The sequence below is a fragment of the Protopterus annectens genome, chromosome 1.part0, assembly GCF_019279795.1.
Source record: "Protopterus annectens isolate FY-2018-M chromosome 1.part0, PAN1.0, whole genome shotgun sequence".
NCBI lineage: Eukaryota > Metazoa > Chordata > Ceratodontiformes > Protopteridae > Protopterus > Protopterus annectens.
The window spans coordinates 1487859665-1487880145 of NC_056725.1; the positions used below are offsets into that span (position 1 = coordinate 1487859665).

At 37.4% G+C, this 20481-nt stretch overlaps 1 protein-coding gene across 1 annotated transcript in view; it reads left to right on the forward strand.

The window, feature by feature from the left end:
- The first annotated feature begins 665 nt into the window (after positions 1-665).
- Positions 666-20481, forward strand: part of GGH (gamma-glutamyl hydrolase) — an 879365-nt gene continuing 859549 nt past the window's right edge. Inside the window, exon 1 of the mRNA XM_044067735.1 lies at positions 666-916. Within this exon, the coding sequence (XP_043923670.1) occupies positions 814-916 (103 nt within the window). The 5' untranslated portion in view covers positions 666-813. The remainder of the gene's footprint in view (positions 917-20481) is intronic.

Here is a 20481-nt window from a genome sequence, read left to right on the forward strand (position 1 = left end):
TTTGACTGAAAGTCTCCTTGGGGTCCCAAAACCTGACTCTTGCTGGGGCCCCCCAAAATGCTAACACCGGCCCTGCATGGTCTTTATGTTAAAAGGATGGGGGAAGAAGAGGACCAATGGCAGATATCACTTCCAAAGGTAGCAAATTCCCTTCTTTGGCAGTCATAGAGAATAATTCTTTACCTCTCAACTTCTTTTTTTTAACCTCTCAAACGTCTTGATCTAGACAAAGCCAGAAATTATGGGGGAGGAGGGGATATGAACACAAAATAACTGACAGTTTTTGAACATTAATCAACTTCACTCAAAACGTTTACATTCTGAAATGTTTTGCGTAAGCATGTATATCCTAAACAAGTATGAAACTCTAATATCTGACAATACCGAATGTCTGTAACCTCTGCGGATTTACCAAATAATGGTGATACAGGGCATACATATAAGGAATATTTTAGTCGCTGGTTGTTTATTTTATTATTATTATTATTTTACTAAAGGACATTACAGTCATTAAGAACAACAGCAACAAAGGTTTTGCTCCGCGCCTCATGTCGTAATACTTTCAGGTTACACAGTGCAACTATGACAGTTTGCTTCCTCACTTGGTACAGCAACACGCCTCTTTTTTTTGACAGCGTAGGAATCAGGACTCATGCCTAAAAAAGCGCATGCGCTTAACACGCAAGCATATATAGAAGAGGAGTCAGTTCTGTAAATACAAATACCGGCTTTTTTGGTATTGTTGTTGTTCTAGATATAGCTGGAATCAACTACTCTTTTCTAGCCAAGTGTTTACTCACATCCTTTGAAGACATGGCATTTGGGCGCTTCAGTTTGTCTGTTGCTTATTTAATCCTTTGCAGTGTTCTTTCCATCATTTTATGTACAGAAAAACTAAACGACAGGCCCATCATAGGTAAGGATTGCTGTTCTCGACTGAGAAGAATGGATAAATTAACGGAGTGTGTCCTTTTGTAAACCAGGCTGCATCAAATGAATGGACTGGCATTCCAGGTGCTTTTTTTCCCCTTGGATTATGCACCTGTCAGTCCTGTTCGGCATGATGTGTTGGTTATGTGTCATGTTAGATACAGGAGACTTGCGCCTTGGTATTTTTATGGATGTTTACCCGTTACTTGTTCAGAATTTGTAACGTTATTCTTAAACCCCTACTTAGTAGCCAGTCTTCACTAGGTGTTTTGTAGATGTAATAATTATTTCAGTTAGTTAGGATTGGATTTTAGTAAATGCAGTTGTTCTGAGAGCGTTTTTGGACAGGCGTCTGACTTTACTAGCATCGGGCTGAGACACGTCAGTTCATTCGTGTCTTGTGGGCTGCAAACTCATTTGAAATAACAATATGTAGTGGATGGCTGTTAAATAGTGAGGTATTTAGAACTGTTGTAGCAGGAATGCCCATGACCTGGTCTTACTTGATTTTCACTGTATTTAAAGGTTTTCTGACGTAGCACAACATGCGAATATAGTATTGTTCAGGCAACAAGCTGGTTTTCAATTATTGCGTTTTTTTGTATGCTCTGGTTTTCACTTTGGAATATTGTTCTGACTTGAACTTTTAGTAACATTTTCTCAGTCGCTGCTTGTCTTTCATCCGATGCATTCTGCCCACTAAGCAGGGAGTGGACAATCATAATGATTATTTATCGCCAGTATGTAGGTAGATGGCTTTCAGAAGTCACTTTAGAGTTCAGACTGTTGCTAGATGACATTAAATTTTTAGGTTTAGCAGTTTTTCTCAAAACCTTAATCTTTTAAGAGTTAATAGGCTTCCTCTTTAAGTCCTCTGTTTCATCTAGCAAACCTGTGAGTAAGTCACCTAACCAAACGGTGCTCTCAGGTTGCCCAGGAAAAGGTACACTTGTGACAGGGGGTACACTGGTTAATAAATAAATACATAAATAACTACTGAAAATGAGAAAGGGAAGGCTATAGTTACAGCCACAACAGTGTGCATCTGGTTACAGGTACAGCATTCCCACCTGTATAGTGAGTGAGATAACTGGAGGATATTATGTAAGTGTAAACGGTTAGATCAGGGCAGCAGTCCTGAATATGTCAAAGTATTAACTGATATTTACATTTTCCTTCTCCATTATTTTGGTGGCAGTAACTGGTATGCAATGCACCCAGTTAAGCCCTGCCACTTTGGGGCTTTCAAGTGGCGGAAACTGCTCACTTGCTGTTAATTTAAAGTTGTTACTTGCACAGACAGCTATCAATTTTTGTCCATTGTAGTGTCATATGTAACAAATGAGTTATGTCTCAGGTTGGTGGCACATATTCCTGCTGCCATGTTTTTAGCAATGATTGTGTAGCCCATCCCCATGGCCTTCAGCTGACAAATGAGACCCTACTGGCACCTGAACGCTGAAGGGATAAGCTAGATCCCTCCAATCTGTTGAGTCACAAGAGAGGTAAGATTTCAGAGTTCCCCTGGGATGCCTCAGTCCTTCAGCTGTTTTTGGTAAGACTGATTGCTAATATTTGATAACGTTAACATTCTGTACTTGTCACTGTACTGTAAAATGTTTTTAGCAGTTTTTTAAATATTAAATATTTGCATTTGTTATCATGATTTAGTAGCTGTGATAGGTACTTTATTTCTTATTGTTATGATGTATCTTTTGCCTAGTTTACCAGCATTTTATACTCAACCTACCTCAAATTCCTCTGAATGCAAGACTTGTTGGGTGTTGTTTTAGGCAGAGACCCAGTTCCTATCTGCTGACTTGTCTAGCCGAAGATGATTATTGTAAAAGCCTTTCCTTTCAGTGATTTAACAGATGCTGAAAAAAATGTCTTAATTGTTTCACTGTTATTCTAAAAATTAAATATATTGCAGAGTACTAACACCAAGACAGTTTGTATTGTGAAATATGAGAAAATGATATTCACCATCTTGAAGTGTATTTTAGTTTAAACAATATGTTGGATGTATATTTAACTGAAGCAGCTGTTCAGCAGAGTGTTAGATGCACATGATCTGCAAATCATAAGAGTAGAAGTACCATAAAAGACCATATTAGAGTTCTATAATGTCTAAGCTGGGTTCATGTTAATTGGCATCCTATGAAAGAGCTGAATGCCATCCTATGAAAGAGCTGAATGCCAATCAATCAATCAAAAAAAAAAACTTTTGGCGAACCTCTGAGGTATTTTTTTTTTTTTTTTTTGCAGTGTGCAATTCTCCCCTGCACCTCCCATGTGGGGTGTCACCCCACACCACTAAACTTATCTCCACTATTGGCAAAAGTGGTTTTACCCAAATTACTTCTTGTCAGCTCTCAACTAAAATATAGGCAACGACATATTCCTAAGTTAATTTATACAGTGTGATAAAAAAACTAAAAAAGTAACATTTACTACTTTATGATAAATTATTTATTTATGTAGTTTACTGCAAGGATCCTCAAAGTTTATGTATTTATTGTGTTGGTGCACTGATCAATATTGACCATATTTCAGGCTCAGCCTGGTTGAAATACAGAATATTTCATAAAAAAAGATACAGAAATGTAAGTAATAACAGAGCAGTTCCGACTAGATACATAGAAAAAAACTGTATTTGTACATTCTAGTGAAAATGTACAGTGCAATGAACAGTCAAACAGAGAGTAATGTGCAATACATACATTAGTTTTTAAAGTGAGTCAGTCTCCAGTAAGGCTTGAGAGAGGAAAAGAGGAAGGGAGAGTGTGTTAAGTGATGTGTCCTGTGCTGAAGCAGGAGCATTTACTTTTGATCAAGCAAGCTGGGAGCAGCCATTGAATCCTCACATGATTTAACTATTCTGCATGAAGGTTTGTCCCAAATAAATAATTGGTGGCAAAATCGTGGAATGAAGTCCTCTATCCCAGAGTACTAACTGGTAGACTTATTCCTGTAGAAGCTTTTTTATTTTCTCCAAGTCTTTTTGGTTTCTAATACCAGAAAACCCCTACTGTGGGTTCTTTTTTTCCCTGTACCTATGTTATGATGTATTTATTTTATTAAAAGGGATTTTCACACTTTCTGCTCGCTCACTTTGTTTTGATTGCATTTTTTTACTTTTGGAGTCGTGCAGCAGCCGTATGTGCAATACGCAGTTCATTTGGATTTCTAATACCAGGACGGGAGTGGACGTCACTCCTAAGTCAAAGTATGATTAAAGTTCATGAAATTAGTATTGTTTTAATCTTTGATGTTAGCCAAAAGTGCTGTTTACAGCACCTGCAGTGTGCCCAGTATTGATTCATTCTGCAATTCATATGGAGTTGCATGTATTGGTAACATATCTAAGTATGATTGTAAATTCTTTTTCATAAAATCCATTGCTGCTACTATTGGAACTGTCTTGGGTATCTTTTTTCCACACTGCTCTTATTTCTGCTTGTAAATCCTAGTATTTTATGACTTTGTATCTCTCTGTACATAAGACACTGTAGTCACTGGGTGTAGCAATTTCAATGATCAGTGCTACTTTTGTCTTCTTTTCATGAACTACTATTTCTGGTTTTCTTGCATCTGTTTTTTGAACTTTTGGCAGTGGATGATCCCATGTGAAAATTTCATCCATTTTCTGTAATGCTTTGTGGCTATTTCCTGTGTTTTTCAGCTATTTCAGTATTGTAATGTTTGCACAATCCCCAATGCAACAGTCTTACCACATTATTATGCCTTTCATTATAAGTTCTTCTGCCATTTATATCGCAGCCAGCAACAAAATGTGCAACTGTTTCCAGTTCTGTTTTACAAAACAAACATTTGTCTGTTTCTCCCACATTTTCAGTAGACTTTGTAAACCAACATGTACGTAGTCCACTGTCTTGGGCCACCAATATTAATGTTTTGTCTTTCGGGTTAAATTCACCTGTCCTTAACCATTCTTTCATTCTGTCATGATGAACACGAGGTTGTTCCGAGAATTTTCTGTACTTGCAACTATATTTATGCATTTTCCACATTTCTTGGCTTCTTATCTGCTCCCTCACCTTATATTCTTGCTTTCGTCTTTTGGCACATTCAGTTCTGAATGATCTTTCTCTACTTCTGGTTTGATTTCCATTCCCACTTGACACTGATAAGCTTCTGCTAAATGAAGCAGGGAAGTCATCTTAGACTTATTCTCCTTATGTTTTAAAACTTTCACTACATTTGAGTCCTGTGAGGTCAGCAGATGTGTATGCAGTCCTATGATTGTAGATCTGTACATGTAATCAATTTTGAGGAGGTCCATACCCCCTTCAGAACGGGGAATATATAGTCCTGGTATACACTGATTTTTATAAATCATTTGATAAGCATGAAGCATCCTTCTTGTTTTCGTGTCCAACCAATCCAACACCTTTTAGTGCCAGTCAATCACTCCAAAGTTAGAACAGGAAGAGCAAATTGTTTTATAGCTTGGACTTTGTTCCTAGATGTCAGTGCATTACACAGGTTGTCTGATGATTCTCTAGTACTTTTTGATAACCCCAAACATTCCCAGAGGTAGTTGTCTCTAAATGCCCTATATACCTAAATAAGGTCTTCTCTTAAATATCAGTGTGAGACACTGTACAAGGTCAGATATTTGTCTTTCATAGTAACTTAAATTTTCATGTCCATGGATGCCCTTTGTGTATTTCTGCTGTACTCTTTCTAGTTTACTCATTTTTGTTTTCCTATAAGAGTTCCATACTGTCATTCCATACTCACATTTGGGTCTAATGTAACTAACAAATAATGACTTCATAATTTTGATTTCCTAGACTTTATAAATCTTTTTATATAACCTATAGTTCTGTAACGATCATTAACCATTTGGTTGATATAATTAGAAAAACTCAAAGCTTGATCTAACCATATACCAAGGTCCTTAAATAAATATACAATTTCAATCACTGTGTGCTGTATTGAATATTCACTTTTCAGTTTATGTCCCCCAAATCTCATATGCTTAATTTTTTATATATTTATCAGCATATTATCCTCCTGTGTCCAAAGTCAATTTAGTCAAGTTCTTTTGCAGGCTGTAACACACATAATCAGTTTACCCAATTTCAAGTCATCTGCATACAGACTGTAGAACACCATAGATGAAAAAGCTAGATCGGAAAGATACCATCTAAACAAGTATGGGCACACGGTGGGACACCTTGACTGTAACTTCAAATTTCACATGTCCATTTGCTGTATGGTACTTGCCATGTTCTGTTTGAAAGCTAATCTTATTAAGAGTGCATCAATACCTAGTTTTAATTTACTTATCAGGGTTTTTGTGTATGGTCCTGTCAAATGCTGAAATCAAATCTATATAAATTACATCACAGCACAGTTTTTCATTCATAGCGGTTACTATATTATTATAGAAAATCATGTTACAGGTGGTGGTAGATCTATTTTCAACATATGCATTCTGATATATGGTTTCATGTCCCAACCTTTCCAGTACTGAGAATAGCTTATCTGATATTACCTTCTCCGTTATTTTTCTACAACATGAAAGTAAACTTAAGTGTCTGATGAACTCTTTTTTTCCTACTCTCCTTTCCCTATAAGGCAGTTTTAACAAGGGCATGTATCCAGTCTTGAGGAATCTCCCCATATTTATACGACCAAGTAAATAATAGATATAATGGTACTGTAAGTTCTTGCTGAAGTGCTCTCAGGCCATTATTATGGTCCCAGTTTCCACAGTTCTTTTTCAATAGAATCTAATTTGATTTCAGTATCTGAGCTTACCTGGATGTCACTAGGACAATTTATCATTTATTCCCTTTGTAGATCCAAACTGCTTTGCATAAGATTTTGTAAATACCTCTGCCTTTGGGCCTTTTTGGGATTTTTACATATTGACTGAACCTCTATAATCTGTTAAGCCTCAGAATAAATTTTAGAATCTATACACAGTTTATCAATTTGTATGTTTTTGTTCCTTCCACATCTTGCAGATCTACAAAATGGTTTCCTGTTATGCTCTATATCTTTATATAAATTTTCTTCAAATGTTTCTTGATCTTGTCTCACGTTGTTTCATTTGTCTATCCAGCTTGTTTCAGTTTCAAAGTTGTAATTCAATCTTTTTTTCCATTTTTTACGTATTTTTTGTCTCTCACCTTAATCAAGTGTATTGTTCTTATGGAAATACATCCTCCTGGCATTGTGTGCCTAGATCCTGATGTTAACCTTTTTTTTTCTTTTTTCTTTTTTTGCATTCAGTTTCTCTTTCAAAACTTTCTAGATTGCTTCTGCAGTTTTTCCACTGAACGCATTCCTCAGTTTAGTTTTATGTTGTGTCTGTCTTACTTCTTCTTCTCTGCATTGGTTTAGTTTTCAGTGTGACAGAATTATCTGGCATCAAATGAACCTTTATAACCCCATTATCATTTCACATCAATGGTGGTAAAACTTGACATTTTTATTTATTTTATTTATTTATTTAACATTTGTTGACTGGGAATGTCCGACTAGGTTCCACAGAGCCTGTTTTCAGCGGAGGCCCGGGGAGAAATGCTCCACATGAAGTAACAGTAATTGCTTTAGGAACACAAACAATGTCTGGTATATTCTGCTTCATGGTAGGCTTTTTTACAATCTGAAGAAATTGTTACTGAACATAGGTTGTGAATAATTTCCTTACTAATGTTGTTGAATCAATATTATTCTAGTCTGTTTCTGGTAAATTTAAGTCCCCAGCCACTATTATTCTTCCCTTCTGTTTCTCATGCAAGAAATATGTGAGTTCCTCTAGGTCATCAGCACATGACGTTGGTGGTCTATACACTCCAGTAATTGTTTTATGTTCCAGGGTTGTCTTCATTGTCACAGTTACATAATCTATAGTATTGGTGTTTATCACTGAACATATAATAGTTGTGGGTCTTATCACTATCTTTAATTCCTATCGTAGCACCTCCAGCTGAATGTTAGGGAATGTCTGTTACAGTTATACCCTGACAGAAGTGGTTTCCACTAATTGTTCTTTATCCATGTTCCACAAACAATCACAGCATCAATCTTGTGGGAACTTAGCAAATTTTCCAATAAAAAAAACTTTATTATTAATGTTCCTAGCATTAACAACCATCAGAGAGGCATCTAGATGTTGCTGTCTGTGAACTGTTACATTTTTCAACTTGGCAAAAATCCTGCCTTGTGTCTGTCAACTGTTGTAAAATATCTGCTCTAAAAATCCTCTTTTCTGATCCTGACAAAGCAAATTTTCCAATAAAAAAAACTTTATTATTAATGTTCCTAGCATTAACAACCACCAGAGAGGCATCTAGATGTTGCTGTCTGTGAACTGTTACATTTTTCAACTTGGCAAAAATCCTGCCTTGTGTCTGTCAACTGTTGTAAAATATCTGCTCTAAAAATCCACTTTTCTGATCCTGACAAATGCACTCCATCCTGTCTGAACAAATATGTTCCCAAAATTAGGCTCTGATGCTCTACACATTGCCATTTTTTGAAATAGGACATTTTTTCATGTGGGTTGTTGTTTTTCTTTCGGCTTTTCCTGGTTAGGGGTCGCCACAGTGGAACTCCGGTCCGCTAATGATTGGCAGTCGATATTTATGGAGCCGAGGTGCTAGCCTGACGCCCAACCTTCAACGAAGACACGCCCATTCACGCATGTCTTTCGAACTCCACTCGACCACGGGGAGGACATGCAGACTCCACACATGTGAGTAGTTATCCAAAAAATCTTTTCATTCACTGTAACCTGACTGTATCTGATTTATGAAAAATACATCCTAACATCTGTATAAGGTATGCTATCTAAGAGGACTGTAAGTTTCCTACTAACAGAGAGTCCTTGCAGATAAGATCATTTGTACAAACGTGAATAAAAACATATGCATACTTTAAAGTATTCTAAGGCCCGTCTCATATCCTCTGTTTTTGCTCCTACATGCATAATACTGTTCTGTGTTCATTATCTTCTCTGCAGATGTAAATGTCAGTTCTTCTAATAATTGAATCTCCAATTACAAGAATATCTCTTCCTACCAGATTTGAAGGAATAACAGTATGCACTAGTTGTCTGGGATTTGGGAACTTGTGTGGACAGTCACCTAACTTTTCAACAGCCTATGTGCAGCATATGTACATTGTTGTAAGAAAGTTATTCTATCTTGCGTAGTTTTTAAGGAAAGGTATTGCGTCTAGATCTAGGTATGTCATTGTTCTATTTACTCAGCCCTCATTAGGCCAGTTACTGAATATAAATATTCCTTTGGCATGTATCTGTCAAGACACACGCAACAACTGTAATGCCCACAGAGCTACCTTACTAAAAGAAACCAGGACTAAATAACATGTCCTGGATGGACCAACTCAAAGCCCTGTCACCCGTAATGCCCACAGAGCTACCTTACTAAAAGAAACCAGGCCTAAATAACATGTCCTGGATGGACTAACTCAAAGCCCTGTCACTATACTCTGTATCCTACAAACTGCTAAGAGGTGACCTGTGTCTGGCATACAAGGCATTCTCTGCCCTATACTAATGGATTTACTGCACTTCAGCAAGTCAGATGGCATCAGAAATACTTGATCTAGGGATCTAAATCTCTTTTGCTACATCAGCAGAATGGTTTGGAGAGACATATATGTTGCCAAGGATACTGCTGCTCTGGAGTAGACTTCCCATACACATAAAACAAAATTTATCCCTGTCCATATTCAAGAGAAAATTGGATCTTTGATTGGGGAATAGAATATTTACCCCAGCACTGCCCCCCTTTTACTACTAATGGACAGATGCAGCTCCTAAATGCTTTATCCCGTGCATGGGTTTGCTCAAATTATCTGTGCTAGGTTATGATAGTACCCATAATGAGAATAACTGAGATCATACAGTTATTGACCATGGGACGGGCAAGACTGATTTGTAACCAAATGGAATGGGTTAATTTGAGCACAAAAAGGGAAACTGATAGGCGTAAATGACTTCAGGGTCAGACATCCAGGCATATACATGAACCTATGGATAAAGTGTGTTTTTGAGTTGCATACTGTATTTGAAATAAATGTTTATTTCCTTTAGATGGATGGGAGGAGCTTGCCAAAGACTCGATACCTGAGAGCAGAAAGTATATGCAGTGCTGTGGAGTTCGGTTGTATGCATAATGCGACTTGATGTGGCTTGCGAGTAGTGTCTCGTGTTGTTTGAGGAGGTTCTACCATGATGTCTAGCACCAAATGGATTAAATGTGTGGAGCTGGAGTAGTTTGTATCCTAACAGTAGGTTAGATGTTTGTTTTATGGGTAGTCATTTGTTTTTTTTCCTAGGGTGATATGGTAATGCTCACAGAGAGGTGAGTTTGTAATTAATCAGCAGATGCTGTTAGCGATAGTTTGGAGTGTGACAGTGTTTTTCTTGGAGGTAGAAGCAACATTGGAAGCCCATATTCAAGTTGAGAAAGGAGAACTCTTTTGCCAGTGGTTGCTCTTGCTGGTAGGATAGAAGAGGAGAGATCTGTTTGGCCCAGAAGAGGAGAGTTTATTTTGCCTGTCACTTTGTGTGTGGAAGTAGAAGTTTAGTGACTGAACACCATAATCATAGGTACTTGAAGGGTTGTCTCTATGGAATAGTTAGTCAGGTGCTTGGTGAAATTTCTGCCTATTTCAAAAAAGTATATGAGCCATTGGTGGAGCTTGTGTAAGTCTAACTGAGGTTGGCATTGCATGTTGGTGGGAGAGTAACCTGATGAGTAAATGTCCCTGTCTTCGGCATGCAGAATAAGTGAGAGATGGAAAGGTCACATTGATGTTTGTTTATAAATATATAGAAGAGTGGGGGGCATGAATGGAGCCTTGTGGTACACATTTGTAATAGGTGCATATTCTGAACAGGAGGGTCCTTCTTTAACTCTGTGTCTGCCAATGAGGAAGTTTTTAAACCAGGGACTGATATTAATTTCAGTTAGTTTGGGAGAATATAGTGTTCAAAGAGATCAAATGTCTTTGTCCATTCTGTAACTAGGGCACCTGTAAAGGAGGCCACTGTCAGAGTTTTACAGGTTGTCATCAGTTGTTGGCCAAAGTGTTGTCTTAGTACTTTGTCAAGGCCAGAATGTATGCTTTTAGGAGGAGAGCAGGTGGTACTGCTGAATAGAGAGAGAGAGAGTTTTGCGTAGGCTCTTTTCTAGAAGTTTGCCAAGAACTGGAATATTGGATATTGGACAGAAATGAGAGGCATCTCTTGGGTTGATTTGGTTTGGAAGAAGTTTGATTAGAGCAGTTTTCCAAATCTGTGGCATGATGATTTGGGTGAGGCTTAGATTATCTAAATTGGTTAGAGGAAGACATGGATATTCTCTGTAGTGATGTATATGGGCCAGAGGTTTATGTTGTCAGATCCAGGAGGTGTGTGAAAGGAACTATTTTCAAATAGAATAGTGACATCTTTGGCATGTATGTATTTGAAGTGGAAGAGGGAGATGGGTAATGCCTGATCTGTGGGAAATTTAGAGTATGAATGGGAGGTTGCTAAATTCTAAGAAAATCTTTTGGAAAAAGTTTTGTTGTACCGCACTGAATAGTGTTTGTAGACAAGTGCTAGTTAACCTTTTCCTATAAGAAGGTTAACTTCTTTCCAAACGTGTTTGTGGGGAATATCGGAGGGTAATTTTCTTTCTTTGTACCTTCTGACGGACTTCTTGGCTAAGTTATACAAGGCTATAAAGGAGCTGCAGTTGTCATTCGCAGGAGTCTGTTTCCATTTTTTGGAGACTTGATTGTTGGTGACTTTCTGCTAAATGGACATAAGTTAATATAGAACTTATTTACTCACATAAGATATAAATTGTTGGTGATGACTTTCCACTATCCACGCATAAGCTGATGTAAGATTTTCTTAAGATAACAGAGTTCTTCCGTTCTTAATAAGTTCTTGGTTGTAAAGGAAAATATTTACCACTGATGATGATAAACATACTGAGGAATTCCCTTTTGGCGAAACATTGTTCCAAGGTGTATGTAGTAGAATGTGATGCTATTTACACTGGTGAATATTGGAGATACCTTAAAGTATGTAATAAGATGTTTTTGATAGCATTAGAAAACAACATAGAAAACAACACATATATGTAACATGTTTGCTTCAAGAAACGGCTATTTATTTTAATATATTAGGTTTACAATGTTATATTGATTTAGACTTTTCACCCAGGGGTTTGAGGCCTTTTAAAACCCCTTCCACTCCATTTGACATGGCTGATGTGGTGGACAGAAACTTCTCCAAAAGATGGTTAGCAGCAGAGCATCGGTGTGCTTTAGAGTGGGTTACTATTCTGCTTGAGCAAGACCAAATTAAGCAGAATAAGGTTAAGGGTGAGATTAAGTTGATTTGTAATGAACTATCTAAATTATTGGTTCCAGCCCATCTTGATTCTTTGTTATCTGACATTAATGATAAACTAAAGAAATATGAGCAGGAACTCATTGATTTAAATCACACTTCAGTTTAGTAGATTTCCAATGATTATGAAGGAGGTCGTGCCTTTCTTTGGAAAATAAATGATTATTCAGCTTGGCAAGAGGGTTCTGCAACTTTAAGGAAATCCTTCAGTTCTTCTAGGGGCATTTCTTTTGCGTCTGAAGTTTCAGGAGCTTCCACAGACCTGAAAGGTGAAGATGGTTCGTTTCCTCATTTATCAGCAGCCCAGAAGCCTTCTAAATCTGATTTTCGGAGAAACCAACGAATTTTGGAATAGACTGCCAGTGATCGTAAAAGAGACCGTTATCAACCAGAGGTCGGTAATGCCAGGGACGGTCAATGCCATTTCAGAAAGGGAAAATGGCAATGGCTTGACTGTTGGTACTTTAGTCTATAATATTTCCGGTTTTAATTTAACTGATATTCAGTTACAAGTTTTGGACTATGTACTAAAATTTGTTTCTACTGTAATACCCCGTGCTCATGAATTAAAATATGATATTTTTAGGTTAATTCATAAATTACATTTGTTCCATTTTTTTGAATGTGGGGGTGTTTTTTTTTTTTTTTTTAATATAATAATGATTCTTTGAATAATGGTAACTATTTGAATGAGAGTATGGTAGAAGATAGTTATAATGCTAGTTTTTAACAGTACATAGAACAACCACATGCAGGTAAAGACAAAGGCTGTATGTTTCCAGGCTCCAAAATTTCCACTCCAACGAAAATAATACTCCAGTGATAAAAATTGATCCTTTATTTAACCGCTAGCACAGTAAGCGCTTTCACCTTCTCGGCTTTATCAAACTACAATGTGCCATTAAAACAAATAGTATTTAAATACACTTCATTCAAATATCATTGGTTCTCATAAGCGGTTAAATAAAGGATCAATTTTTATCACTGGAGTATTATTTTCGTTGGAGTGGAAATTTTGGAGCCTGGAAACATACAGCCTTTGTCTTTACCTGCATGTGGTTGTTCTATGTACTGTTATTTGTGCTACGAGTTGCAGGAAAGTTAATCGCTTTGGTGGTGTTGCTGTGATAATGCTAGTTTTTACTCATGTAATTCAGACCTGAGGGATAATGATAGTGGATGTGTACATGCTAATGCTTATAGTTTACTAGACACCAGTAATGTCATTTGTAAAAGTGACTTTATGCCTCCATATAGGTATGAAGGCATTAAATAATTTTGTAATATGCTGAATTTTGCTGTGGAATGTGCCTATGAAATTTTTGTACAGGAAAAGCATAAAATGCCATTTAATATGACTAAATTTGAATTGAAGGAGTTGCTATTTTTGGCAAGAATAACCATATTCTTATTAAATCTTTGGATAATGATAACAAAATAGTAGTTATGATTGTCCAACAGTGTTTTCAAATGTGCATGTTGCACTTGCAAGATAATGAGGTGTATAAGGAGAGTAATATGAGTGAATATAATAAGGCTGTTAGGAGTTTTGATGTACTTTTGGAAAAGGGTTATAGATTGGTCTATTTTTCCCATTCTGATTTGGATGTGAAATTTACAAGAAAATCATTTAGGATATGTTAGATGAGATTCCTCCTAGTTTTAGATGCATTATTACTACTTCATCTACTATGTGTGATTTGGAAAAACAAAAATAGGGTTAATGATTCATTACAGTTGTGTGAGGTACTAACCATAACAACAGATATCCAGATTCATTCTTGTCTGTCCAAAGATCCCTGGCGTTCTCTCTCTCTCTTTTTTTTTTCTGGAATTCTCCTCTATTATTGGAGTTGTGTATTAATTGCTGTTTGTTTTATTTATAGTGAGTTGCTTTTGCTGATTGCATTTTGGGTGTGAAAGATTAACAGATACCAAAGCAAAGAGTGACTAGTGAAGGAGATTGGGTTTGAGATGAGTTGTCACTGGGAGCTTAGAGAATGTGCAAGGGCAAAGTTTGCTGATGACTGTAAACTGGGAGTGGTCATAGAATCCCCAAATAATGTCAGCATCCTACAAGAGGGTCTTACACAAACAAATGATTGGTGCCAAAGTCATGGCCTTAAACTCCGTGCAGAAAAATGCATTATCATCCCTTTTGGTAAGAGCGATGTTCCAGCTAGCTACCACATCAGTATAAACAGCCTGAGCATGCACTCAGTGGTGAGAGACCTGGGCACACAGGTTGACAACAGCCTTACCTTTGATCACTATGTCTCTACAGTGGTAAGAAGGGTATTCTGTATTGCTTATCTCATAAGCATTGCCTCGAGAAAAAAAGTTATAACCTCCCTGTACTCTTCCCTCATCAGGTATGTAGCTTTCCGGGCACCTGCAGCAATTGGAGAGACCACAAAAGTTCCTTACGAGGAGAATTTGAAATCTTAAGCATCTGTCCTATGTGGATTGGCTGAAATCACTGTCACTTTACTCCGTTTCATACAGACTACTCAGACGTAATCGCTGCCTTGAGTATAAGGCAATCTCTGACTGCTTTATTGGAAATGCTGTATATCCATAAGTCAAATGGCTCACGGGTTACTTGCTAAGACCTTAACCTAGCATGTGACATTAATAGAACCTGCTGGAGGGACAGGTTTGTCTCCCAGAGTTTACCGCAGCTGTGGAACAGACTCCCAGTTCATGTCAAGCAGAGCACCCTCCGGCCCTCTTCAACTGCAGTCTGGACGATTGGATGGGTATCTGTAAATTCACCCTGGGGATTCCACCTGTGTCTGTCTTGAACAGGGGCAATAGGTGCTGATTGTGGAAACGAGGGCAGAACTTGGCTAGGCTTGTAAGGGCCCTAGGGCTGATGGCCTAGTAACTTCCTATGATCCTAAGTTCTAGCTAATTGCTTGGGGTCCTAGTATAGATGTATAATTTCATGGTTGCTGGGGGGTGGAGGTGGGACAGATTCTCAGTGGCAAGTCAAAAGAAGAAATGGCAAAGCTTGACCTAAATCTCCTTCTGCAAGGTAGGAGTCCTATGATTTTGTTATAGCCTTAGTTTGCAGGTATTAGTCAGATTTCCTTGGATTCTGGCTTTTCAAATCTATGGAGACTACTCCCTTAGCCATAATCTTTGAATGTGGTCTTGTGCTCTATTTAAACGGCATTGGGAAAGGATACACTGCCCCTTAAAAATGGGAGCTTTCCAGTGCTTCTAAGTTTATATGTTAGTATGAGGAGGCTAGCTGCCCTTGTGGGACATTTAAGTCTGGCTAATTTTCCTTTCAAAGGTGTGAATCAGACCCTGTACCTTGTGTTTGTGAGATACATCTTAACCATTTGTGCCAACCCCCAGTGAACAGAATTTCTATATCTGCTGCTGTGGTAAATAAATCTGAAAAATTTGCTGTCTTTACACTTCACTGACACTGTGTTCTTTGTTTCCTTAGTAATGAATAATTTTCTTTTTCTTTCAAAGATTATTAGCTATAATGTTCCCACAATTATATAACTTAAAACGTCCACCCATTCTCAGTTGACTCTGACTGTGTATACCTACTGTTTAAAAGCATGTCTGTCATTTGGCAAATTGTACATCAAGTAATATTTATATTGGTACTGCTGTCAGTGTTCAGTGGGTCAGAGTGTCTTTGGGTATGTTAATCTCATGGGATTTGTCTTAGTTAACTAAAGTTCATCTATCTGTGCAAATGCAGTAGGTAGTGTGCATAATCTGAATGTTGTGAGTTCAGCCCTCATGGTGTGAGCTGCTGCTGTTGAAGCTTTGTTAGCACAGTTAAGTAGTGTGCCAGTCTAATAATCTGAAGGTTGTGATTTCAGGTCTCACACATGGGGCAGGTGCTTACACTACCTACTCCAATAAGGCTTCAAAAGTATCAGTGTCATAACCTGAAGTATGTTATTTCAGCCTTCATATAAAGCAGCTTGAAAATTCTTGCCTTTTTCTGTGACCCTGAACAAGTCACTTATTCAGCCAGTGTTCCAGGACTGAGTCTAAAAAGGTCCATATGGATCAGTGCTGTAACGCAGTTAACAAATAATTAAAATTATTTTAGTTTAATTTGAGAAAATTCCTAATTAAAGCTTAAGATACAGAGTTTGACTTTTTAAAGTAATTTCAGAAAAAAGTGGCAAATCTGGCACTTGCAAATATGTGATTCTCTGAGACAGTGCAGACTCTTGGCCTGTCTTGGGATCATGGATTTTCCTCAGACATAATAAAGGATCAAACTCTCTAACTGCTGAATAAAGCCTAGGCCCAAAACAAGAAAAGAGATGCTTTACCATAAATATTTTGAAAAATAGGAGAAATCCCCAAAAGATGAAGTGAGGGTAGAAGAAAAGTAGTTAGTAAAATGTCAGCTGTTGTTTTATTTATCAGCATCTATTTAACAGTGATCTTGTAACTGCCTTTTACTTCTGTGAGCACACACACACACACACACACACACACACACACACACACACACACACACACATATGCAGTTTTCCTCTACCAATTTCACACCAAAGTGGTTGCTTCTTATATGTTTGGTTCCTTGGAGTCTGGTAACTCAGGGTTTTATAGAGAAATTCTTTGAGCAACAAAGAACCAATGGCAGCAGTAATGTATTTCAACATGCTGCTTTCATACACACAGGTTGCTTTTCTTTAGCAAGCTGTGTCCATAATTGTTAACACTAAATATGTATTTACTCTTGCATACAGCCTGTATTATTTTATTTGTTTGTTTTCTTGGTTTCTTTTTTTGTTTATTTAAATTTGTTTTCCAGTGTAGATCACTAGTCTTAGTGGACCTTTTTCAGACCAGCGTGGTGTTTACAAACCAAGAAGAAAATTATTTACTTGCATGACCTGTGCTGCATTCTACTAATGCAGTTCTTAACATGTATAGGAAAAAAAATGTCAAAACAGTTGGATGATAGCAAGATGGTTCAACAGAGTAAAACCACATATTTTATTTTTCTTCTGTAAACTTTTTACCTCCCCATCTGCCAACTGTCAGACTTCCTCTAATGAGTCATAGACTTTCCTTTCCTTATCAGTGACATTGTATTCATTGACATTGTATTCACTAATTCTTATGGGATCCAGCCAGACAGAGTCATCATCCAAGCAATTGTAAAAGTCACTTGACATTATCTGTCCATAGAACATCAGCTCTTCCTTGTAGAGTGGCTTACCAGCCCCCAGTCTGTTCCAACTGGAAGCTCAGGAGCCAACAGCAGATAACTGATATCACTACTCCCCCAGCTTTAAAGTCCTCAGAATGGCTCTTCACTTCCCCTCCTCTGCCATTTCTCTGATCTGTCCCTTGAGTCTCGGTGGAATCCCTCATTAATGCAGACAACTTTGGTATTTTTGTTAAGCCTTTACCCACACCACCAGGTGGTTAACATGAGTGCCCACATCCATTGCATGGATATGCTATATCTTTATTGTATGCATATATGCTTTCTCTCTTACTAATTAAGGCTGCTGCCATTGACTTGGTAGTACCTAGCCCACATCCCTGGTCCTGGCTATTTAAGTGCCATACAGGCCTTTGCTTGCATGGTTGTGATCAGTTGATGAGAACCAACTCTTCTTCCCTCTAGGATGAGAGAGCTGGTTTTGGGCAGTCACTCCATCTCCAACCTGCTTTTTTATTTATTATTTATTTATTGACATATGTTAACCGGTAAAGTCCACTGGGCCAATGACTCATTTTTCAGTGGAGGCTCGGGGAGAAAAGCTCCATACAATCACAGAAATTTTTACATAACATCAGCTTAACTTTGAAAGTCAGAGTTTTTACACAATACAAACTGAAGTAGATATACAAGACAAATACATATTTAGATATACAATGCAAGAAAAATAAACCCAGTGTGTTAGATTTTTAGTAATTCTGTTTGTATATTCTCATAAGTAAGAATACTGTTTAATCAATTCTGTTTATTCAGGCACAGAAATAAAGAAAGCAAGAGAGATTGGATATGAAGACAGATAGTGTAAATTGCAACTATATCAAGTTATTAAAAGTATTTGTAATGTATAGTGGCCAAAGCATTTAAGGTGGTTTTAATTATATGACAAGAACAGACAAGGTTATTGAGATAGTGTTCTTTTAGTGCAAATTTAAATGTTTTTAAAGAGTCTAGTTGAGTAAAATAGAGAGGGAGTGCATTCCAAAGTTTGGCAATGGCATGGGAATAGAGACATTGTCCAGCTCTTTTGTTGGGTTTAGTTATGGTTAAGAGTTGTTTGTTAGAGGACCTAAGATGCCGAGTAGGGGTGTGTGTTTGTATTATAGTTTGGATTATTTAGTAGTTTATGGGCGAGAGTAAGTTGAGAGTAATGTAGGTAATGAGGGAACTCAAACCAGTTTATAGAATTAATAGCTTGGCAATGATGTGTGCGAGTTGGCATGTTGGAAACAAACTTGGCAATTTTATAGTAGCACAACTGCAGTTTGTTCAGGAGATATATGTGTAGGCTAGTGAAAATGGGGCAATCATAGACGAGGGATGGTAGAAGTGGACTATTAGCTAGTTTCAACTTGGTAGACTTGTCCAGATAGAGTTTATGCCTGTAGAGTTTGCCAAGCTTAAAATGGGTCTTTTTGATTGAGTTAAGTATTGAGTTAAGTATGTTAATGAATATTTTAATTGAGGGCTAATTTTAAGAGGAACAGTTTGAGTAACTGAATTTTCAACAAAGCAGGTACAGTTGGCTTTAAGTAGTGCCTTCCCAGCTTCTTTTCTGAAGATGACCTATTGTGACTGTTCTTCACATGACAACATATGATTAAACCAAAATAAATAATGACTACATTAATATAACACTTATCAATTGTCCTCCTACACATATATTACCTCATCTGATAAACTGTACCACCAGATCCTGACTTTTTGTCTTCCAGGAATGTTTGTGATAAAAGTTAGCTCTCCTTGATGTTCTCCTACTGAAGCACCCCACCTCCACCAATTGCCATAAAAAATGCAGAGATCTCTGAGGGCAACGTGTTTGTCATTCATACATACAAAAGAAAACCGTCCTTTAAAATTAGTGCTTATCCTCACGGTGATGATCTGTACTTGCATGACGAGAGTGCTGAATAAACACTAAAATCTGTTGCTGTGAGCAGCCTGCTCTTCAGGTCTTAAGAGTTGAAATTCCCAGAACATCAAATCCATGACTCAGAAGACGCAAGGTGCAAAATGACAGTGAGTGTTATGAGCAATGCATTTGCTATAAGTGTGCCAGCAATGAGCCTTATATTTGAGAGATTTTTCCTTCTTCATGTTTGTGTGATCATGGAGTTTGTATGTATACATTTATGGGATTTGGGGAGTTTGTCACCCCCATAGTGTTGAGGGGGATTGCTCTTCTGCAAAAAATGCTTCCAGTCTGAGTTTTGGCCAATTTTTTAGACTTTGTTTTCGGTGGTGTGGTTGGTCCCTTGATGTCTGGTGATAGTGTAGTGGAGGATGTGAGAGACCATCTGCTCAGAACGTGGACATTTTACTTTTTTGCCTGTAGTTCACTCCTTTGCAGTTTCTTTCCATTTTTTTGTTTTAATTTCTTACCAAGAATCTTTCAAAATGTTTTACAAGCTTGTCTTTACTGGAACTGGCTTCAAACAGCACATCATATTATCCAGCTGCTGATTATCAACTTCCTCCTTCTCCATTATTTACAACATAAGGCTGTAACTGCCTTCTGTCAAAACCTGTTCATCCTTGAGTAATTTTAGAGAGTGTTCTCAGATATGAAACCAGCTCATTCCTTTCCGAGTTTATTCAGGGTATCATATCGATCAGTTCCTCCTGTTGGCTTTGTATTCATAGTTGCACATTAGTTTATAAATGCAATACTGTGCAACTTTTTTGTTTGACACTCAAATTGCCTTTCTTTTCTGTAAATGATTAACAGATTACTAGTTCCAAACTGATACTTTGTCTTGAAAACAAACAAAAAAAAAAACAAATTGTTTCCATGTCAGGCTGTGTAATCAATTTGTGATAGGATTCTAACTGAAGAAAACAAATCATTTTGATTGAAAGTGATTTTTTGGCTACTGTTAAATGGTGAGAACTTCAGTAACTATTTTACACT